The 15,384-nt window shown below is 41.8% G+C and overlaps 2 protein-coding genes across 3 annotated transcripts in view; one reads left to right on the forward strand and one right to left on the reverse strand.

Annotated features, from left to right (window-relative positions):
* SYCP2L (synaptonemal complex protein 2 like) overlaps positions 1-5,596 on the forward strand; it is an 81,568-nt gene extending 75,972 nt beyond the window's left edge. Inside the window, exon 30 of the mRNA XM_024248059.3 lies at positions 4,619-5,596. The gene's annotated coding sequence lies outside the window, so the exon portion shown is untranslated. The remainder of the gene's footprint in view (positions 1-4,618) is intronic.
* A 5,797-nt stretch (positions 5,597-11,393) lies between these two features.
* ELOVL2 (ELOVL fatty acid elongase 2) overlaps positions 11,394-15,384 on the reverse strand; it is a 59,278-nt gene continuing 55,287 nt past the window's right edge. For both annotated transcript variants that reach the window (XM_002816422.5, XM_054557193.2), the window contains one exon: positions 11,394-14,548. In XM_002816422.5, coding sequence (XP_002816468.3) covers positions 14,423-14,548 — 126 coding nt within the window. In that variant the 3' untranslated portion in view covers positions 11,394-14,422. The remainder of the gene's footprint in view (positions 14,549-15,384) is intronic.

Raw genomic sequence — 15,384 nt, forward strand, 5'->3', positions numbered from 1 at the left:
GATAAATTCCCCTTCTAGGAAATTATCTTTTTTTTTTTTTTTTTTTTTTTTTTTTTTTTTGAGATGGAGTCTAGCTCTGTCACCCAGGCTGGAGCGCAGTGGCATGATCTCGGCTCACTGCAAGCTCTGCCTCCTGGGTTCACACCATTCTCCTGCCTCAGCCTCCTGAGTAGCTGGGACTACAGGCGCCCGCCACCACGCCCAGCTAATTTTTTTAAAAATATTTTTAGTAGAGATGGGGTTTCGCCGTGTTAACCAGGATGATCTCGATCTCCTGACCTCGTGATCTGCCTGCCGTGGCCTCCCAAAGTGCTGGGATTACAGGCGTGAGCCACCGCGCCCGGCCGGAAATTATCTTAAAGATGAAATTGCACATGTGCAAAGATACGTGCGATAATATATATTACAAACTTGATCATAATAGGGAGATAATGGAAAGTGCCTAGATGCCCAGCTAAATACAGTCATATGATATGCCATGTAGCCACTACAAAGAAAGATTTAGATGATATTAATTGACTTGAGAAGATGTTTAACAGTAAGTGAAAAGTCACAAAGTAGCATATATAACATGATCCCACTTGTATGAAATGTTATATGAGTATGTGCCTGCTCATTACTCAATAAACAGCTAAGTCTTTTAGGTGCCAGGGACTGTCTTAGATGCTGGGGTAGAACGATACCCCCAGGATCCCTGACCTCATGGTGTACATTCTATAGGACTGAGTGTGGTAATAAAGGAAACAGATGAGGATTCATGCCAGTGCTAAGAAGGAAAACACTGTAGATAAGAGAGAGACTCACAGCGTGGAAGGAGGAAAGGCCAAATGAAACCTCTCTAAGGATGTGACATTTGAGCTGAAATCTGAAGGCTGAGATGGAGCCAGCAGTAGGGAGGACTGAGGAAGTCCATTGCAGAGGGAATGGCCCAGGCAGATGCTCTGAGATTAAGTATATTAATATATTAAGAATTTAGGGAAGGCCCCAATAGAAGGAGCAGGGGCAGAGTACATAAGATGACGTCAGGTAGGGTGTGGGTGGGGATGGTGGGGGTGACCCAGGACCTTACAGCCCATGGTAAGGAGTCTAGATTTTACTCCAATTGCAATGAATGGGTAATAGTCAAAGGACTATTTTCGAAGGCATGTACGTTTCGGGGTGGGGAATTGGATGATATGGGCAGTAGAGAATGACCTGGAAGGATTGCTGATGGCTTGGATGTGACAGGTGGGAAAAGGCAGGATTAAGGGCAACTTCTAGGTTTGGGGCTTAAGCAGCTGGGTGGAAAGTGGTGTCACTTAAGGAGGTGGAGGAGATTGGGAAAGGTCCAGCTGATTGGCCGGGGGACGATGAGGATGGATATGAAAGGTGAGATTCAGGACATGCATTCCATATGTGATTTCAGCATCTGAATGGCATTGTCATGTGGGTAACTGGATATCTGAGACTGAAGCTCATGGCTGGGGGCTGGACGTAGACTGGATGAGTTGACCTAGAGACTCAGTATAGAGAGGCAGCCCAGGACAACATTCTTGGGCTACTCCAATGTGTTGAAGTCAGGTAGGGGAGATGAAGCCAGCAAGAGGATGAGGAGTGACTAATGAGATAATCAGGCTATCGCCCCCAGGCCTTTTGGCTAAGATCAAGTGTGGAGATAACCAGGCTGGGGGAGGGCGGTTACGGAGGATGAGAGTTTGCATGTATTTATGTACTTGCCTGCGAAGTAAGAGGTCTAGATTCTAAATGGATGTTCTAGAAATGTCAGCTGGGTTTATTTCTGTGTGGTGATATTTAAAGTAAATTTAATTTCTATCTTAGGCCATTCTGTGCTTTTACAACTTATTGAAAGATAGGAGGTCGGGCTTGGTGGCTCACACCTGTAATCCCAGCACTTTGGGAGGCCGAGGCGGGCAGATTGTGAGGTCAGGAGATCGAGACCATCCTGGCTAACACGGTGAAACCCCGCCTCTACTAAAAATACAAAAAATTAGCCAGGTGTGGTGGCACGAGGCTGTAGTCCAAACTACTTGGGAGGCTGAGGCAGGAGAATCGCTTGAACCCAGGAGGCAGAGGTTGCAGTGAGCCAAAATCACACCACTGCATTCCAGCCTGGGCAACAGAGCGAGACGCTGTCTCAAGAAAAAAAAAAAAAAAAAAAAAGGAAGGAATTACTTTTGTGTAATAAACAACATAGAAGTTTATAACAAGTTAAATTTTTTTCCTCTCCCCAGCCTTTCCTCTTATTCATGATCCAGAGATAACTACCTCTTGATAGTTGGGAGTATATTCTTCCAAAGATTTATTCTGATGCTTACACAAGAATATATACAAATATTTACACATGTATACGTATATATGTTTTTGTTTTTTTGAGGTGGAGTTTCACTGTTGTTGCCCAGGCTGGAGTGCAGTGGCATGATCTCAACTCACTGCACCTCCTCCTCTGAGGTTCAAGTGATTCTCCTGCCTCAGTCTCCCGAGTGGCTGGGATTACAGGTGCCTCCCACTACACACGGCTAATTATTTATATTTTTAGTAGAGACAGTGTTTCGCCATGTTGCAGGCTGGTCTCAAACTCCTGACCTCAGGTGATCCACCCACCTTGGCCTCCCAAAGTGCTGGGAATACAGTCATGAGCCACTGCGCCCAGCCTATAAATATGTTTTAATGATATACTAAATATATATTATTAGTTCACTCAGCAATAAAAATAGGACTAGCCTCTTAGGCAGCAATATAGGATCTTATTTTTTAATAACTGCAAAATAGTTTATAAACATGCTATAACTTATATATTTTTTCCCTATAATGGACATCCAGGTTATTTTTAATTATTATTCAAAAATTTTTAGTGAATATCTTTGTACACATATCTTGAATTACTTACATTATTGAGGAAAAAATTACTGTTTTCTTTTGAGGAAATAGCAATAACAACAAATCTCCAAATCAAAATAGGACTAAAAGAGGATATTAAAAAAGGACTAATCTGGGCTAAGAATATTGGAATAATTCCCAGCTCCAATAAAGAATTGGATTAAATGTGAACTAAATTTGCATGTTACATTTGGTCACAAGTAACAGAAATTGGACTCTGGCGCCTAAACCAAATAGGGCTTTTACTTTTTTCCCTGTGAAGAGCAGCAATGAAGTCCAGGGCTGCTGGTACAGCAGCTTTAAGTAGTCATTAGGGACCTGGGTTCTTTGAACTTTTTGCTTTGCCATTCTTTATGTGACTTGGGAATTTTATAATCACAGCATGGCTGTTGTACCTCTAGGTATCTTTTCTACACCCCAGGCAGGAAGAAGGAGTTGAGTAAAACTAAAAGGTAAAAGATGTGTGCCAACACCCTCCCGTCTTTCGTTTTTTATTTATTTAGTCTATTTTGAGATGAGGCCTTGCTATGTTGCCCAGCTGGTCTTGAACTCCTGGGCTCAACTTATCCTCCTGTCTCAGCCTCCCAAAATGCTGAGATTATGGGCATCTGCCACTGTGCCCAGCTTCCTACCCACTTTTTAAAATCAGGGAAACAGTTTTCCTGGAAGCCCAAGCTGATGGATTTTGTCTGCATCATAGTGCCCAGAACTAGGTCACATGGCTCATCCTAGTTGCAAGGGAATCTGGAGAGGTGAAAATTTGACTGAGTGTGTCACAGCACTCCCCAAAAGTGGGGGCTTCTGTTAATAAGGAAACGGGGGAGAATAGGTGTTAGATAGGTAACTAGTCATGTCTGTCATGCCTGAATTAAATTACACATGCTGCACACAGAAAAAAATGGAGAAATAACTTATATCGCACAGGTGATTCTGCCATTCTTCTCAATAGGCATGTGCCCTGGAGTTTGGGTGGGATGGGAGAATCTGTTCCCTTAGTTGATATCAGCTCCTACCAACCTCTTATTTATGAGCATCTAATTGGGCTGATAGGTGGGGCATGGTGGTTCACGCCTGTAGTCCCAGCACTTTGGGAAGCCGAGGTGGGTGGATCACCTGAGGTGAGGAGTTTGAGACCAGCCTGGCTAATGTGGTGAAACCCCGTCTCTACTAAAAATACAAAAATTATTTTGGCATGATGGTGCATGCCTGTAATTCCAGCTACACAGGAGACTGAGGCAGGAGAATCGCTTGAACCAGGAGGCAGAGGTTGCAGTAAGCCAAGATTGTGCCACCGCACTCCAGCCTTGCGACAGAGCGAGACTCCATCTCAAAATAATAATAGGGCTGATTGCCAATCTGGTTATTAACAACATGTAGTTTTCCTAGTGTGGCCCCTAAAGCCAGGCCACCCACTTCATCTGATGCTATAACAAAGAAAGAGCTGTCTTATCTCCAACATCCAACAAAATCACCTGTTAGGATAAACTATCGAGAGATGGCAGGTACATCCTCAGAGTGGCATGTGTTGAAGAGATTTCTGAGGATAACGAGGCAGTTTCCGCCGAGGACACTGACATGAGCTTTTGACAACCATGTAAGATGCGTCACTGAATACCTGAGTTAGTGAGATGTAGCGGACAAAAAGGAGTGATGCTCATGTTGGCTTACCGGGTTCTTAGGGTCTAAGAGGAGAACAGTTCGGCCTTGACTAATTACTGCTCTCCTTTTCCTTTTCTGCCAGCCTGGGCTGCCTGAAGACGAAGATAAAGAGCAAGGTTATTGCTGGCTCAGGTCACATTAGCCAGACTTCTGTGCTCTGTACGCATTCAATTTCCTCCCCTCCAAACATCATCCCTGGGAACTGCTGAGTTCAGATAGAATATGTGTTGGTAGTTTGCAATTGGGTTATTATCCATTTGTTCGTAAAAATTAACCTTTTGTATTAAAATTTGGTCAGATAGTATTAATAGAAAGTTCAGGATGTTAAACAACTTGGAGTGGTGTTGCTTTTTTTTTTTTATAAAAGTAAAATGGACTTTTGTTGTTTGAGAAATGTCTTCAAGTTTTGTGTGAATAAAACACTTTAGCAGTATCTGTATAAATACAATTTAATGTATCTCTTGGAAGGAGAAATTTGAGTTGAAGATGATGAAGATAGCTCAGGTAAAAATGGTGGCTTTACTTTTTTTAATTGATTAATTAAGTTTTTTGACACAAAGTCTCACTGTGTTACCCAGGCTGGAGTGCAGTGGCGCAATCTCAGCTCACTGCAACGTCTGCCTCCCAGATTCAAGCGATTCTTTGCCTCAGCCTCCCAAGTAGCTGAGATTACAGGCGTGTGCCACCACGCCCAGCTGATTTTTGTATTTTTAGTAGAGAAGGGGTTTCACCATTTTGGCCAGGCCGATCTTGAACTCCGGGCCTCGTGATCCACCCACCTTGGCCTGCTGAAGTGCTGGGATTACTGGCATGAGCCACCATGCCCAGCATGTGATATGTTTTGAAAATAAACTTATTAGAAGGTCTCATTTGATCTGCAAATATTCTCATTTCTCCAGCACTTCAACAAAAATGTCACCTTTAGCAGGGGAGAAATATTCATCGTGTTGTTATTAATTACTAAATGCTCTAGTGAAGTTTGAGTGGATGAAGTTGCACATACAGGTAAGCATTTGAATTTATTTTGGAAAAATGAAGCCTACATAATTTAAGGCCATCTACAAAGTAACTTTGTTCATGACTGGATAAGTGAAGTGAAAGACTGCAGACCTAATACTTTATTCATTATATAATAAAACTTAGTTACATTATGTAGGTTATTAATTTATAGTTTAATTTGTTTAAAACAATGTTTATAATTCCAGTTTTGCCATCTTTTCTTCTATATAACTTTTTTTTTTTTTTTGAGACGGAGTCTCGCTCATGTTGTCTAGTCTGGAGTACAATGGCCCGATCTCGGCTCACTGCAACCTCCCCCTCCCAGGTTCAAGTGATTCTTCTGCCTCAGCCTCCCGGGTAGCTGGGATTACAGGCGCCTGCCACCACACCTGGCTAATTTTTGTATTTTTAGTAGAGACGGGGCTTCACCATCTTGGCCAGGCTGGTCTCAAACTCCTGACCTCAGGTGATCCGCCTGTCTTGGCCTCCCAAAGTGCTGGATTACAGGCATGAGCCACCACGCCCAGCCAGGAGCACTTATTTTTTAAGTCCAAACAACATGAATGAGGTTAACTAACTTCATTTCATTTAGGTATATCCAGTTCAGGGCTCACAGTTTCTCATGACCTGAGAGTGTATGGATTTCAGTGCCATTACATGGACTGTTGTCATTGAAGTACATCTGAAGAATTTATATGACTTCCAGTACCTAGTGAGCATATATTTGAGCACTGTTCTCTACAAACCCTTGAGTAAGCTGACGTGGCAGATATTAGGATGGATACGACGCTATCTTAGCTGCAAAGAACTTAGTCTAGAGAGGACAGTAAGACACCCAGGTCACTGTAAATCAAGGCTCTATGTGACAAGTGCCAAAATGAAGTGTAAACTGATCACCTTCAGGATTATGAGGAGGTAGAAGTCATTTTTGTTGGGGTGGCAGGATGGCTTCCTGGAGGAGAGGTATCACTTGAAATAGATCTTGAAGGATGAAGGAGTTTTTTTCTAGGATTAGGAAAGAGATGCTTTCATGAATATAAGAACAGAGAAGAAAAATGCAGAATTTGTTTGAGGCCATAATACTATGGAGTATTAGTGGGAACTAAATTTGGCTAGGCCCAAACTAAAGTGTCTTTACCAGCTTGATTAGAAGGACTTTATTCTGTAGGTGAGAAGAAGCCACTGAAGACGTCAGGAGCACAGTGGTTTCAGAAGATTAATCTGGTAGCAGTATGAAGGCTGCATTCAATACACTGGGGGAGGTTACTGTTACAATAAAGGCCTCAACTAAAATAGGACTGGGAATGAAAAAGAGGGGACAGAGATGAGAGGCTATGGTAGGTGTAAGATTTAGAGAGCTAATTTTGAGGATGGATTGATGGAAGTTGCAAAAACCATGAGCTTGAGATATTGGGGACATCTCTTTGAAAATACTAGAGAGGCTCTTCTCCACATTGTCTTCTTCAGCGAATCCTTCTAGCACTTTCTGTGTGTCATGTGCTGTGCTAGGTGCCAAGGATTCAATGTGATTTTGCCCCTGCCTGCAAGGAGTGGCAGTCTAATGGGGAGACAGACATCAGTCCAACACTTACACAGAGAAACAGGAAAACAGCCTGGGGAGTGCTGCGCCAGGTGGTGTGTGAGCTCCCTTGGTCTGGAAAGGCAGGGCGGGGTGGCAGGATGCAGGAATCGATGCGCTTTTCCAGGCAACACAGAGAGAAGGCTGGACCGGGAGGCATCCTGGAGATGCTGACATCCAGCCCTCGGGGAAGAAGAGCAGCGTCAGCTTCCTCACCCTGACCCTGGGGACTGAGCCAGCCTTTGGGCCCATTCCCAGCCCTGCACTCAGTCTCCCTTCCTTTCTGACTCATTCGTAGCCGGGAACAGCCCAGTAGCTACCCCAGCAGACTCTGTTGCTATCTGTGGCCTCAGCCTCATTTGTCATTGTAGGTGTTCCTCTGTGCGCTGACCTTCCATCCTCCGAGCAGCTCCCCTGAGATTTTGCTTTGCCCTCAGGCAGCAGATGAACTCCTGGCTTTTGCACTTGGAACTTCAGCCAACCAGGCCTGCGTGAACCACCCTCCCCTCTCGACTCCTTCCCCAACCTTCTTCCTGTGACAAAGACCGAGGCCAATTTTTTGCAGGGTTCAGGGCTCTAGTAGACTGCTTTCAAGGGGATTTGCTAGAGGCCATAGATGACTATAGGGAAGTGTCTTCTTTCCTGTATCGTATTAAGTTTTTATGGAACTCTATGGTTTTAAGAACTTTTTAAATTTTAGATTCGGGGGTATATGTGTAGGTTAAAGGGTATATTGTGTGATGCTGAGGTTTAGGCTTCTGTTGACGCTGTCACCCAGAAAGTGAGCTTAGTACCCAATAGGAAGGTTTTCAATTCCCCCACCCCTGCCTTTTGGAGTCCCCAGTGTCAATTGTTCCCATTTTATGTCCATGTGCACTCAAGATTTAGCTCCCACATATAAGTGAGAACATGCGGTATTTGGTTTTCTGCCCCTGCATTAATTTGCTTAGGATAATGGCCTCCAGCTGCTTCCATGTCACTGCAAAGGACATGATTTCATTCTTTTTTATGGCTGTGTAGTATTCCATGGTGTATATATACCACATTTTCTTTATCCAATCCACTGTTGATGGGCACCTGGGTTGATTCCTTGTCTTTGCTATTGTGGATAGTGCTGGATAAACATGCGAATGCAGGTATCTTTTTGGTAGAACAATTTATTTTCCTTTGGGTAGATGATACCCAGTAGTGGGATTGCTGGGTTGAATGGTAATTCAGGTTTTCGTTTTTTGAGAAATCTCCAAACTGTGTTCCACAGGGGCTGAACTAATTTACATTCCCACCAACAGGGTATAAGCATTCCCTTTTCTCTGCAGTCTTGCCAGCATGTTGTTGTGGGCATTTTTCCCTGTGGTGACAAAGGCACCTGAAGCATCCTCTGCCCCTGCCCCATGAGCTGAGCAAGGGGCCAGCTTCTTTCTTACTGCTTCCTCCTCCCCCATCTCAGCTGCAGTCACTCAGATGCTCCTGAAAGTATTCAACACATACACCCCTTAGCTCTTCCTCCCTTCAGCAACTACTGTAACTGTTCCTTCACATCCTTAGTTCTTAGGAAGGATTTTCATGTGGCTTGCTTGATCATTGTTTTTCTTTGACTTCCCATTCATTCTAAAGCCCCCTGTAATTTGCCAACTGCCTCCCAAGGACCAAATTCAGTGCCTTTTCTTCCCCCTTCACTAGTTGCTCACCTTGCTGCCTTGCAGCGTTTTTCTCTGTTTAAATATTCTCTTTTTTCCTTGGCTTCTGGGATACCACTTTCTTTGAAGTCTATTTGAACTCTTCACCCATCAAAACTAACCTCAGGTATTACTTCGTTTAGGAATGTTTCTCTGGCAACTTTTTTTTTTTTTTTTTTTTTTGAGAGGGAGTCTCACTCTGTTGCCCAGGCTGGAGTGCAGTGGCGTGATCTCGGCTCACTGCAACCTCTGCCTCCCAGGTTCAAGTGATTCTCCTGCCTCAGCCTGCCGAGTAACTGGGATTACAGGCATGGCCACCACACCTGGCTAATTTTTGTAGTTTTGGTAGAGACGAGAGTTCACCATGTTGGCCGGGCTGGTCTCGAACTCCTGACCTCAGGTGATCTGCCCATCTTGGTCTCCCATAGTACTGGGATTACAGGCGTGCGGCACTGTGCCTGGCCTCAATACTTATAACTAAATGTTTATCTACTTTATTAGACTATGAACTCTGAGGACAGATATTTCATCTAGATCATTGTGTATCCCTAACAATACGTAGTGCTGGACAAGATTTGATGAATTTTTCAACTGAATATAACTATTTCCAGAGTTTATCAAACTCCATAGGTCTAAACTAGCTTGAAAAGAATAGAAGCTGGTTCTACATGAACTGTCTTACATACAGTGCTTCAGTCTTTCAGAGAAATCTGCAACATCTATCATTTGTTTCTAGGGCCACTGCCGGTAAGTCTGTGTTCATCTCCCTTTAAGTATATCATATGGGCCCAGGCGAAACTGTATAGACTTTCTCCTTTTGTTGTTCAATGTATAGGCATCACAAATTCAAATGCCTTCAGGAGCCAGCCAGGTTAATAGGCTGAATAAAAAGGATGAGTGGGCTGGGTGCCGTGGCTCACGCCTGTAATCCTAGCACTTTGGGAGGCTGAGGTGGGCAGATCACCTGAGGTCAGGAGTTTGAGACCAGCCTGGCCAACATGGCAAAACCCTGTCTTTACTGAAAAAAAAAAAAAAAAAAAACACAAAAATTAGCCGGGAGTGGTGGCACATGCCTGTAATCCCAGCTACTCGGGAGGCTGAGGCAGAGGTTGCAGTGAGCTGAGATCACACCATTGCATTCCAGCCTGGGCAACAGAGTGAGACTCTGTCTCAAAAAAAAAAAAAAAGAAAAAGGATGAGTGATGGTGATTGTGGCAACTACAAGAGAAAATGCCCATCTCAAGGCATCCAGGTAGCTATAGACCATGGCACATGCAACATCAAGGGATGTGTGACAAGCTTCGCCTTCCTCAGCCTACCAAATGTGGTCACAGACCTTTCAGAACAGGCTCCCGGTGGGTTGCTCGTTAGATCCACAATGACCGCATTTACCAGTTGCTCAATGAGGGTACGGATTACAGATTTCCTTGTCCTCTCAGTGTTATTCCAGTGTTGTGCAGTGCAATTTAAGATGGAAAAATGACCTACAAATCAATAGCTTTCAGTCTTTTTCCCGCTACGACTGAAAGTCATGTTTTACTGAAGGTCAGGGAATCCTGAGGTGACTAGTTAGTCTCCTAGGAGTGATTATTTCCTTGCATACTCTGGAGAGAAACTCTTCCTTAAATATGGGAATGTAACTTGTCTTGGAAGAGAGCCTGCTGTAACAAAAACACATGCTGAATTTTTTCTTTGCATAAAGGAATTAAGAGGCTTATTGATGTGAACGCTTGTTGAATAAGCAGCTCTTTAAGTTTATGACAACAGTTATTAGGCTTGCCATAGAGACATAGGATTTATCTTTTAAACACAAAGTTTTATTAAGTTCCACCCACCATTTAAAATAACAAAGGGAAGGCTCCTCTAAAATGTTAACCTCCCACCCCAAACTCTAGCCCCCATTCAGATAGCTAAAATAAGGTTTTCTCCTAGTCCCTCTTCCCCTCCTGCCCTTCCTTAAAATCTATCCTGTCCCACCTGTCACTATCCAGGAATTTAAGCAATTTTTAAATCAGATTTTGAGCACATCGTTTGTAGTTTTCTTTAGGATCTGTGTCTCATTATACTTAATATCACATTCAAAACTCTACTCTCTACACTGACAAAACGCCAACCTGTGGTCCTGCCCCTCGCCTCAACTCTCCCAGGCATCCTCACAGTCAGGCCTCACTCACCTACATCTCCTTCCGAGCTGAGCTGACCACCTCTCTCCCCGTGCAGGCGCTCTGTGAAGGGTATCCTGGGTTTCAGGGCACTGCACGATGTTGTTCCTGCCTAAAAGTTTCTCCTCAAACAAATCTAGTGTTCCTCCCCAGGTGGTTTTATATAGCAATTTATTTATTATCATCTTTATATCCTCTGCTAATCTTAAATTTTTCTAGTGAATGGCCATTTTTGAAATAGCTTAACTTGGTATATGAATACAATGTAAAGGTAATGATATAATCCATTGCTCACTGAAACAAGAGAAGAATTAAATGTCTAAAATTCATGGCTAAAATAATGCCTTATTGTAAAAATAACTCCCAAGTGACAGGTCATTTGGAATTCCATGCAGGCATACATTTTAACTGCTTTGAACCAAATAAAACTTGCAACATGCATTTAATGTAAAAATCAATTTATTATACAACAGTCATAGATAATGCTTTTTATCTACAAAGAAAAATGGCTTCTGCAGCCTCCCTGTCTACTCCATTCATGATACTATGTTCTTAAGATATAATTACTTTCAAAGGAAAACAAAGTGATATCCATATTTTCCAAATAAGAAAGCCCCCAAAAACATTCACAGAACGATATGGAAATATTGGAAAGAACTAAAATGGACTCTTAGATACAAAATGCTGTTCTGCCCATCACAGTAAATACTGTTTTGCCTTAAAATAAAAATAAATAAATATTTCTCAAATGCAGGGGTGAGGACTTTACCCCGTAACATGCCTAAGTGGTTCAATATATAATTTTGATGGCTTGACAATTGCTATGTTTAATTCCATTCAGTTAACATTCCATTTTGTTAGTTTAAAAAATTGGGGGAATTATTAATAGATATGCTTTACAGTATTTAAGTATTTTCATTCCCATGGGTCAGAGGAAATTTGAGAGAAAACATTCTCTATTTTTTTTCTTTAATAGATTATAGAAATATTTTTTCAATAGTTTTAGAAAAATCACATTAAAATAAGCATTTTGGTTTTTTGAAGTTACAACACTTAACAACGGGTTAAAATGTTTACCTGATTTATTTTTTGTGGCTAAGATTTCATAACTCTCTATTTTTTTAATTAGCCCTTGAATGGTTTAAGGCTATAAGTGTTTTATGAAGCATCTCTTGAATTAAAGACCAAATTGGAAATACACATCATGAATGAAACCTCTCTCTAGTCTCTGACATTAGTTTGAAAATATAAACTACCCACATTTTTCACTTTCATCAGAGAGGTTTCAAGCTGCCTTGTACTTAAAGCTGCTTGACTTTGTCTGCTGAAGGACAGCTCCCTCCTTGCCGTACAGATATGAAGCCCAGGAAAACATCCAAAGTGGCAGGTATGCTGTGCACTGAGACCTTAGGGCCTCACTGGCAAGTAAGAATAAGCTGAATGTGATGACCAGTGAGCATATTAGACCGGTCTGTCTTCTAAGTCTCATTTTCACCTGGAATGCACTTTGGTAAGAGATTTTAGCCTATATTCGAGATCTAAACTGAACTAGGGTCCAGTTTCTTCAAAGGGCTTTCTCCTTGGTCCAACTTGTGTGTTGTCACAGAGGAGCCGTAACAGTCATGCTTGAAGCTAGCCCTTGTTTTGAAATGAATTGCTGGGAGAGAACAAGACAGTACAGTTATAAGGTGATGCAAGATGGAAGCGGTGATGAAGTACCCTAGAGCAAGTCAGCTTCAGAAAATGATTTAGAAAGATAAATGGAAGAGTCAGGGGCATCACACAGGAGACATCTGTTCAACAGAAATGGGTCGGCCACACTGAGGGGAAGGAAGCAGGTGTAGTGCATCACCCTCGAGACTATCCTAATCATTAGGCACCGTCCAAAAAATATGCCCAAATCCTCAGAGGGGTAGTTTACATGAAATAAAAGTACAATTTTTTTAACAGGAAAAAGTTTAAAACTAGAGCTCGAGGGGCGGGGGGAAAGCCAAGAGAGAAAGGCACTCTGGACGGTAATGAGTGGGGACGGTGGTGGAAATGCCTTTCTGGTGAGCGTGTATTTGATGTCAGTGTCAGGACCTAAAAACTTATTTAAAAAAATAAGGAAGGAGAGAAGATGAAGTGACTTCATCGAAGTTGACAAGTTTTATTTTATAGGGTATAAATTAATCTTCAAAAAAATCTTCAGAAAATATTGTTTCCATTTTTGATAGAGTTTAGTAGTAAGTAACAGTCCTGCACTTATGGAGAAAGGAAATACTCATTAATACTTTCGTCTGCTTTTGTGCTTGCTTCTCAGTAGAGATCGCATATACCTGAGCAGGGAACCGGGAGTGCTGAGTTTGCCAAACTGGCATTTTTTATCGTGGCTCATTACCGGCCCACGGCTCAGTGCTGGAATCTTTCCAAGCTACTCCATCTTTTTCCTCCCAGCTTCAAAAACTTAAATAACCTGCGAAGAGTGACAACAGGTATCTGAGGTAATATTCACAAGTAGGCTCACAAAAAAAGAGTTGACAAATTCAGTGCTTATTTTGCTCCCATCACTCTGCTAGTTCTGCTAGTTCTGATTTATACATATTACAGCAGCATGCATGTTCAAAGAAAGAGGTCAGAGTGGACTCCAGTGATTGCTCAGAAAGGAAACGGGCAGCCAGATTTGTACACTGCTCGTGCTGTGGAGCATGGCATCTTTATAACCTAGGCTGACTGGCACAAGAGGGAGACATGAACAGATGAATGATTAGGGAAACAGAGGAACAATCCTATCCAAAGCCCCTGAATTATGAAAATCTTGCAGAAGCATTTTTTTTCTCCTTAGAAAAACTAATATTTAAAATAAAAGAAATACCAATTTCATTACCATATCACTAAATTTAGAATCAGGAGTGGTTGGGGGAATTTGATAGACAAGACTCTGGCTTACAGAAAGAGAAGTTTTGCTAGATTTTTCTATCTTCTGTGTATGATCCCATTTTAATATTTTCTGGGGTTGATTGCTAAAGGAACAAATGGAATGATTATGCACTGGCAATTATTGCTTAATATAGATTAGAACATACCCTGTATTTAGAATATAATTAACATTTTGTTGTAAACATTTTAATCTGAACAAAACTCTTTTTATTTGGAGATTTTCTGTAAGAAACAATGCTCCACATTTCCTGGCTGTGTATGCATATAAGGCGTTAGAAGGACAGCTTCTGGCGAACGGTTCAGTCTGTGGGAGGGAGGGAGAGAGAAGCTGCACCAGTTCTGAGGTCCTCAGAGGTCAGCATCACCTCAATGCTGATCAAAGCATTAACAGATTAACCTAATAGCAATATATTAATACATTCTGGGTACAAATGATTTATGAACTCAAAAGAAATTAGTTTATCCTAAAACATGTAACTTTGAATTCAGTCTTTGCTTTAAAACAAGCGAATCTGTTAGGCTAGTATGTGTGCTTTTTCTGTTACTCATTTTTATTGTGCTTTCTTGTTCATCACTCCATTTGCTGCAGTGAAGTAGGCTTTGGAAAAACCATTCTTCACTTCTTTCCCTGCAGGTGGCTCTTGCATATCTTTCTTCATTGGCTTTTTTCGGTATGTCTGTTGGATTGTGTATATTTTGAAGAGAAAAATAAAAAGAAAGATTATTTAATAAGACCTTGTCTTTGACATTGCATATAGTTAAAACAGTATGTGATTTTGTTGGGCGCTGGATTTTCTGTTTTTGTTTTTTTGAGACAGAGTTTCGATCTGTCACCCAGGCTGGAGTGCAGTGGCGCGATGTCCGTTCACTGCAACCTCCACCTCCCGGGTTTAAGTGATTCTCCCGTCTCAGCCTCCCAAGTAGCTGGGACTACAGGCGCACACCACCATGCCCGGCTAATTTTTGTATTTTTAGTAGAGATGAGGTTTCACCATGTTGCCCAGGCTTGTCTTGAACTCCTGACCTCAGATGATCCACCCTCCTCGGCCTCCCAAAGTACTAAGATTACAGGCGTGAGCCACTGCACCCAGTTGGGCACTGGATTTTCTAATAAGATTTCATGTTTGTAATATCATTTTTAAACTTCTGGTTAAAGATTAAAAATAAAGACCAAAACAGATGCATGTATTTCAATGAATATTAGAGGTCAGGATTTGTATATTCTGGGGTTAGCATTCAAAGTATTCTGCATTAGTTGCTCACTTGGAAAGATAAAACTTATAAAAATAATTCAAGTGGAAAAAGTGCTGTTATTTTAAAAGTACCAATACCTGGGATTCTGGCTTGATCTAGTTTTTGGCATATCCTTCCTATTCTGACAAAATACCTGATCTCGCATCTCATTTTTACTTTTTTTTTTTTTTTTTAAAAAAAGCAATAGTATTAACAAGGGTCCAAACTTAAATTATATGCTTGACTTCAGAACTAAGATTCAGTTTGAACCAGCATGTAG

The sequence above is a fragment of the Pongo abelii genome, chromosome 5 (assembly GCF_028885655.2).
Source record: "Pongo abelii isolate AG06213 chromosome 5, NHGRI_mPonAbe1-v2.0_pri, whole genome shotgun sequence".
NCBI lineage: Eukaryota > Metazoa > Chordata > Mammalia > Primates > Hominidae > Pongo > Pongo abelii.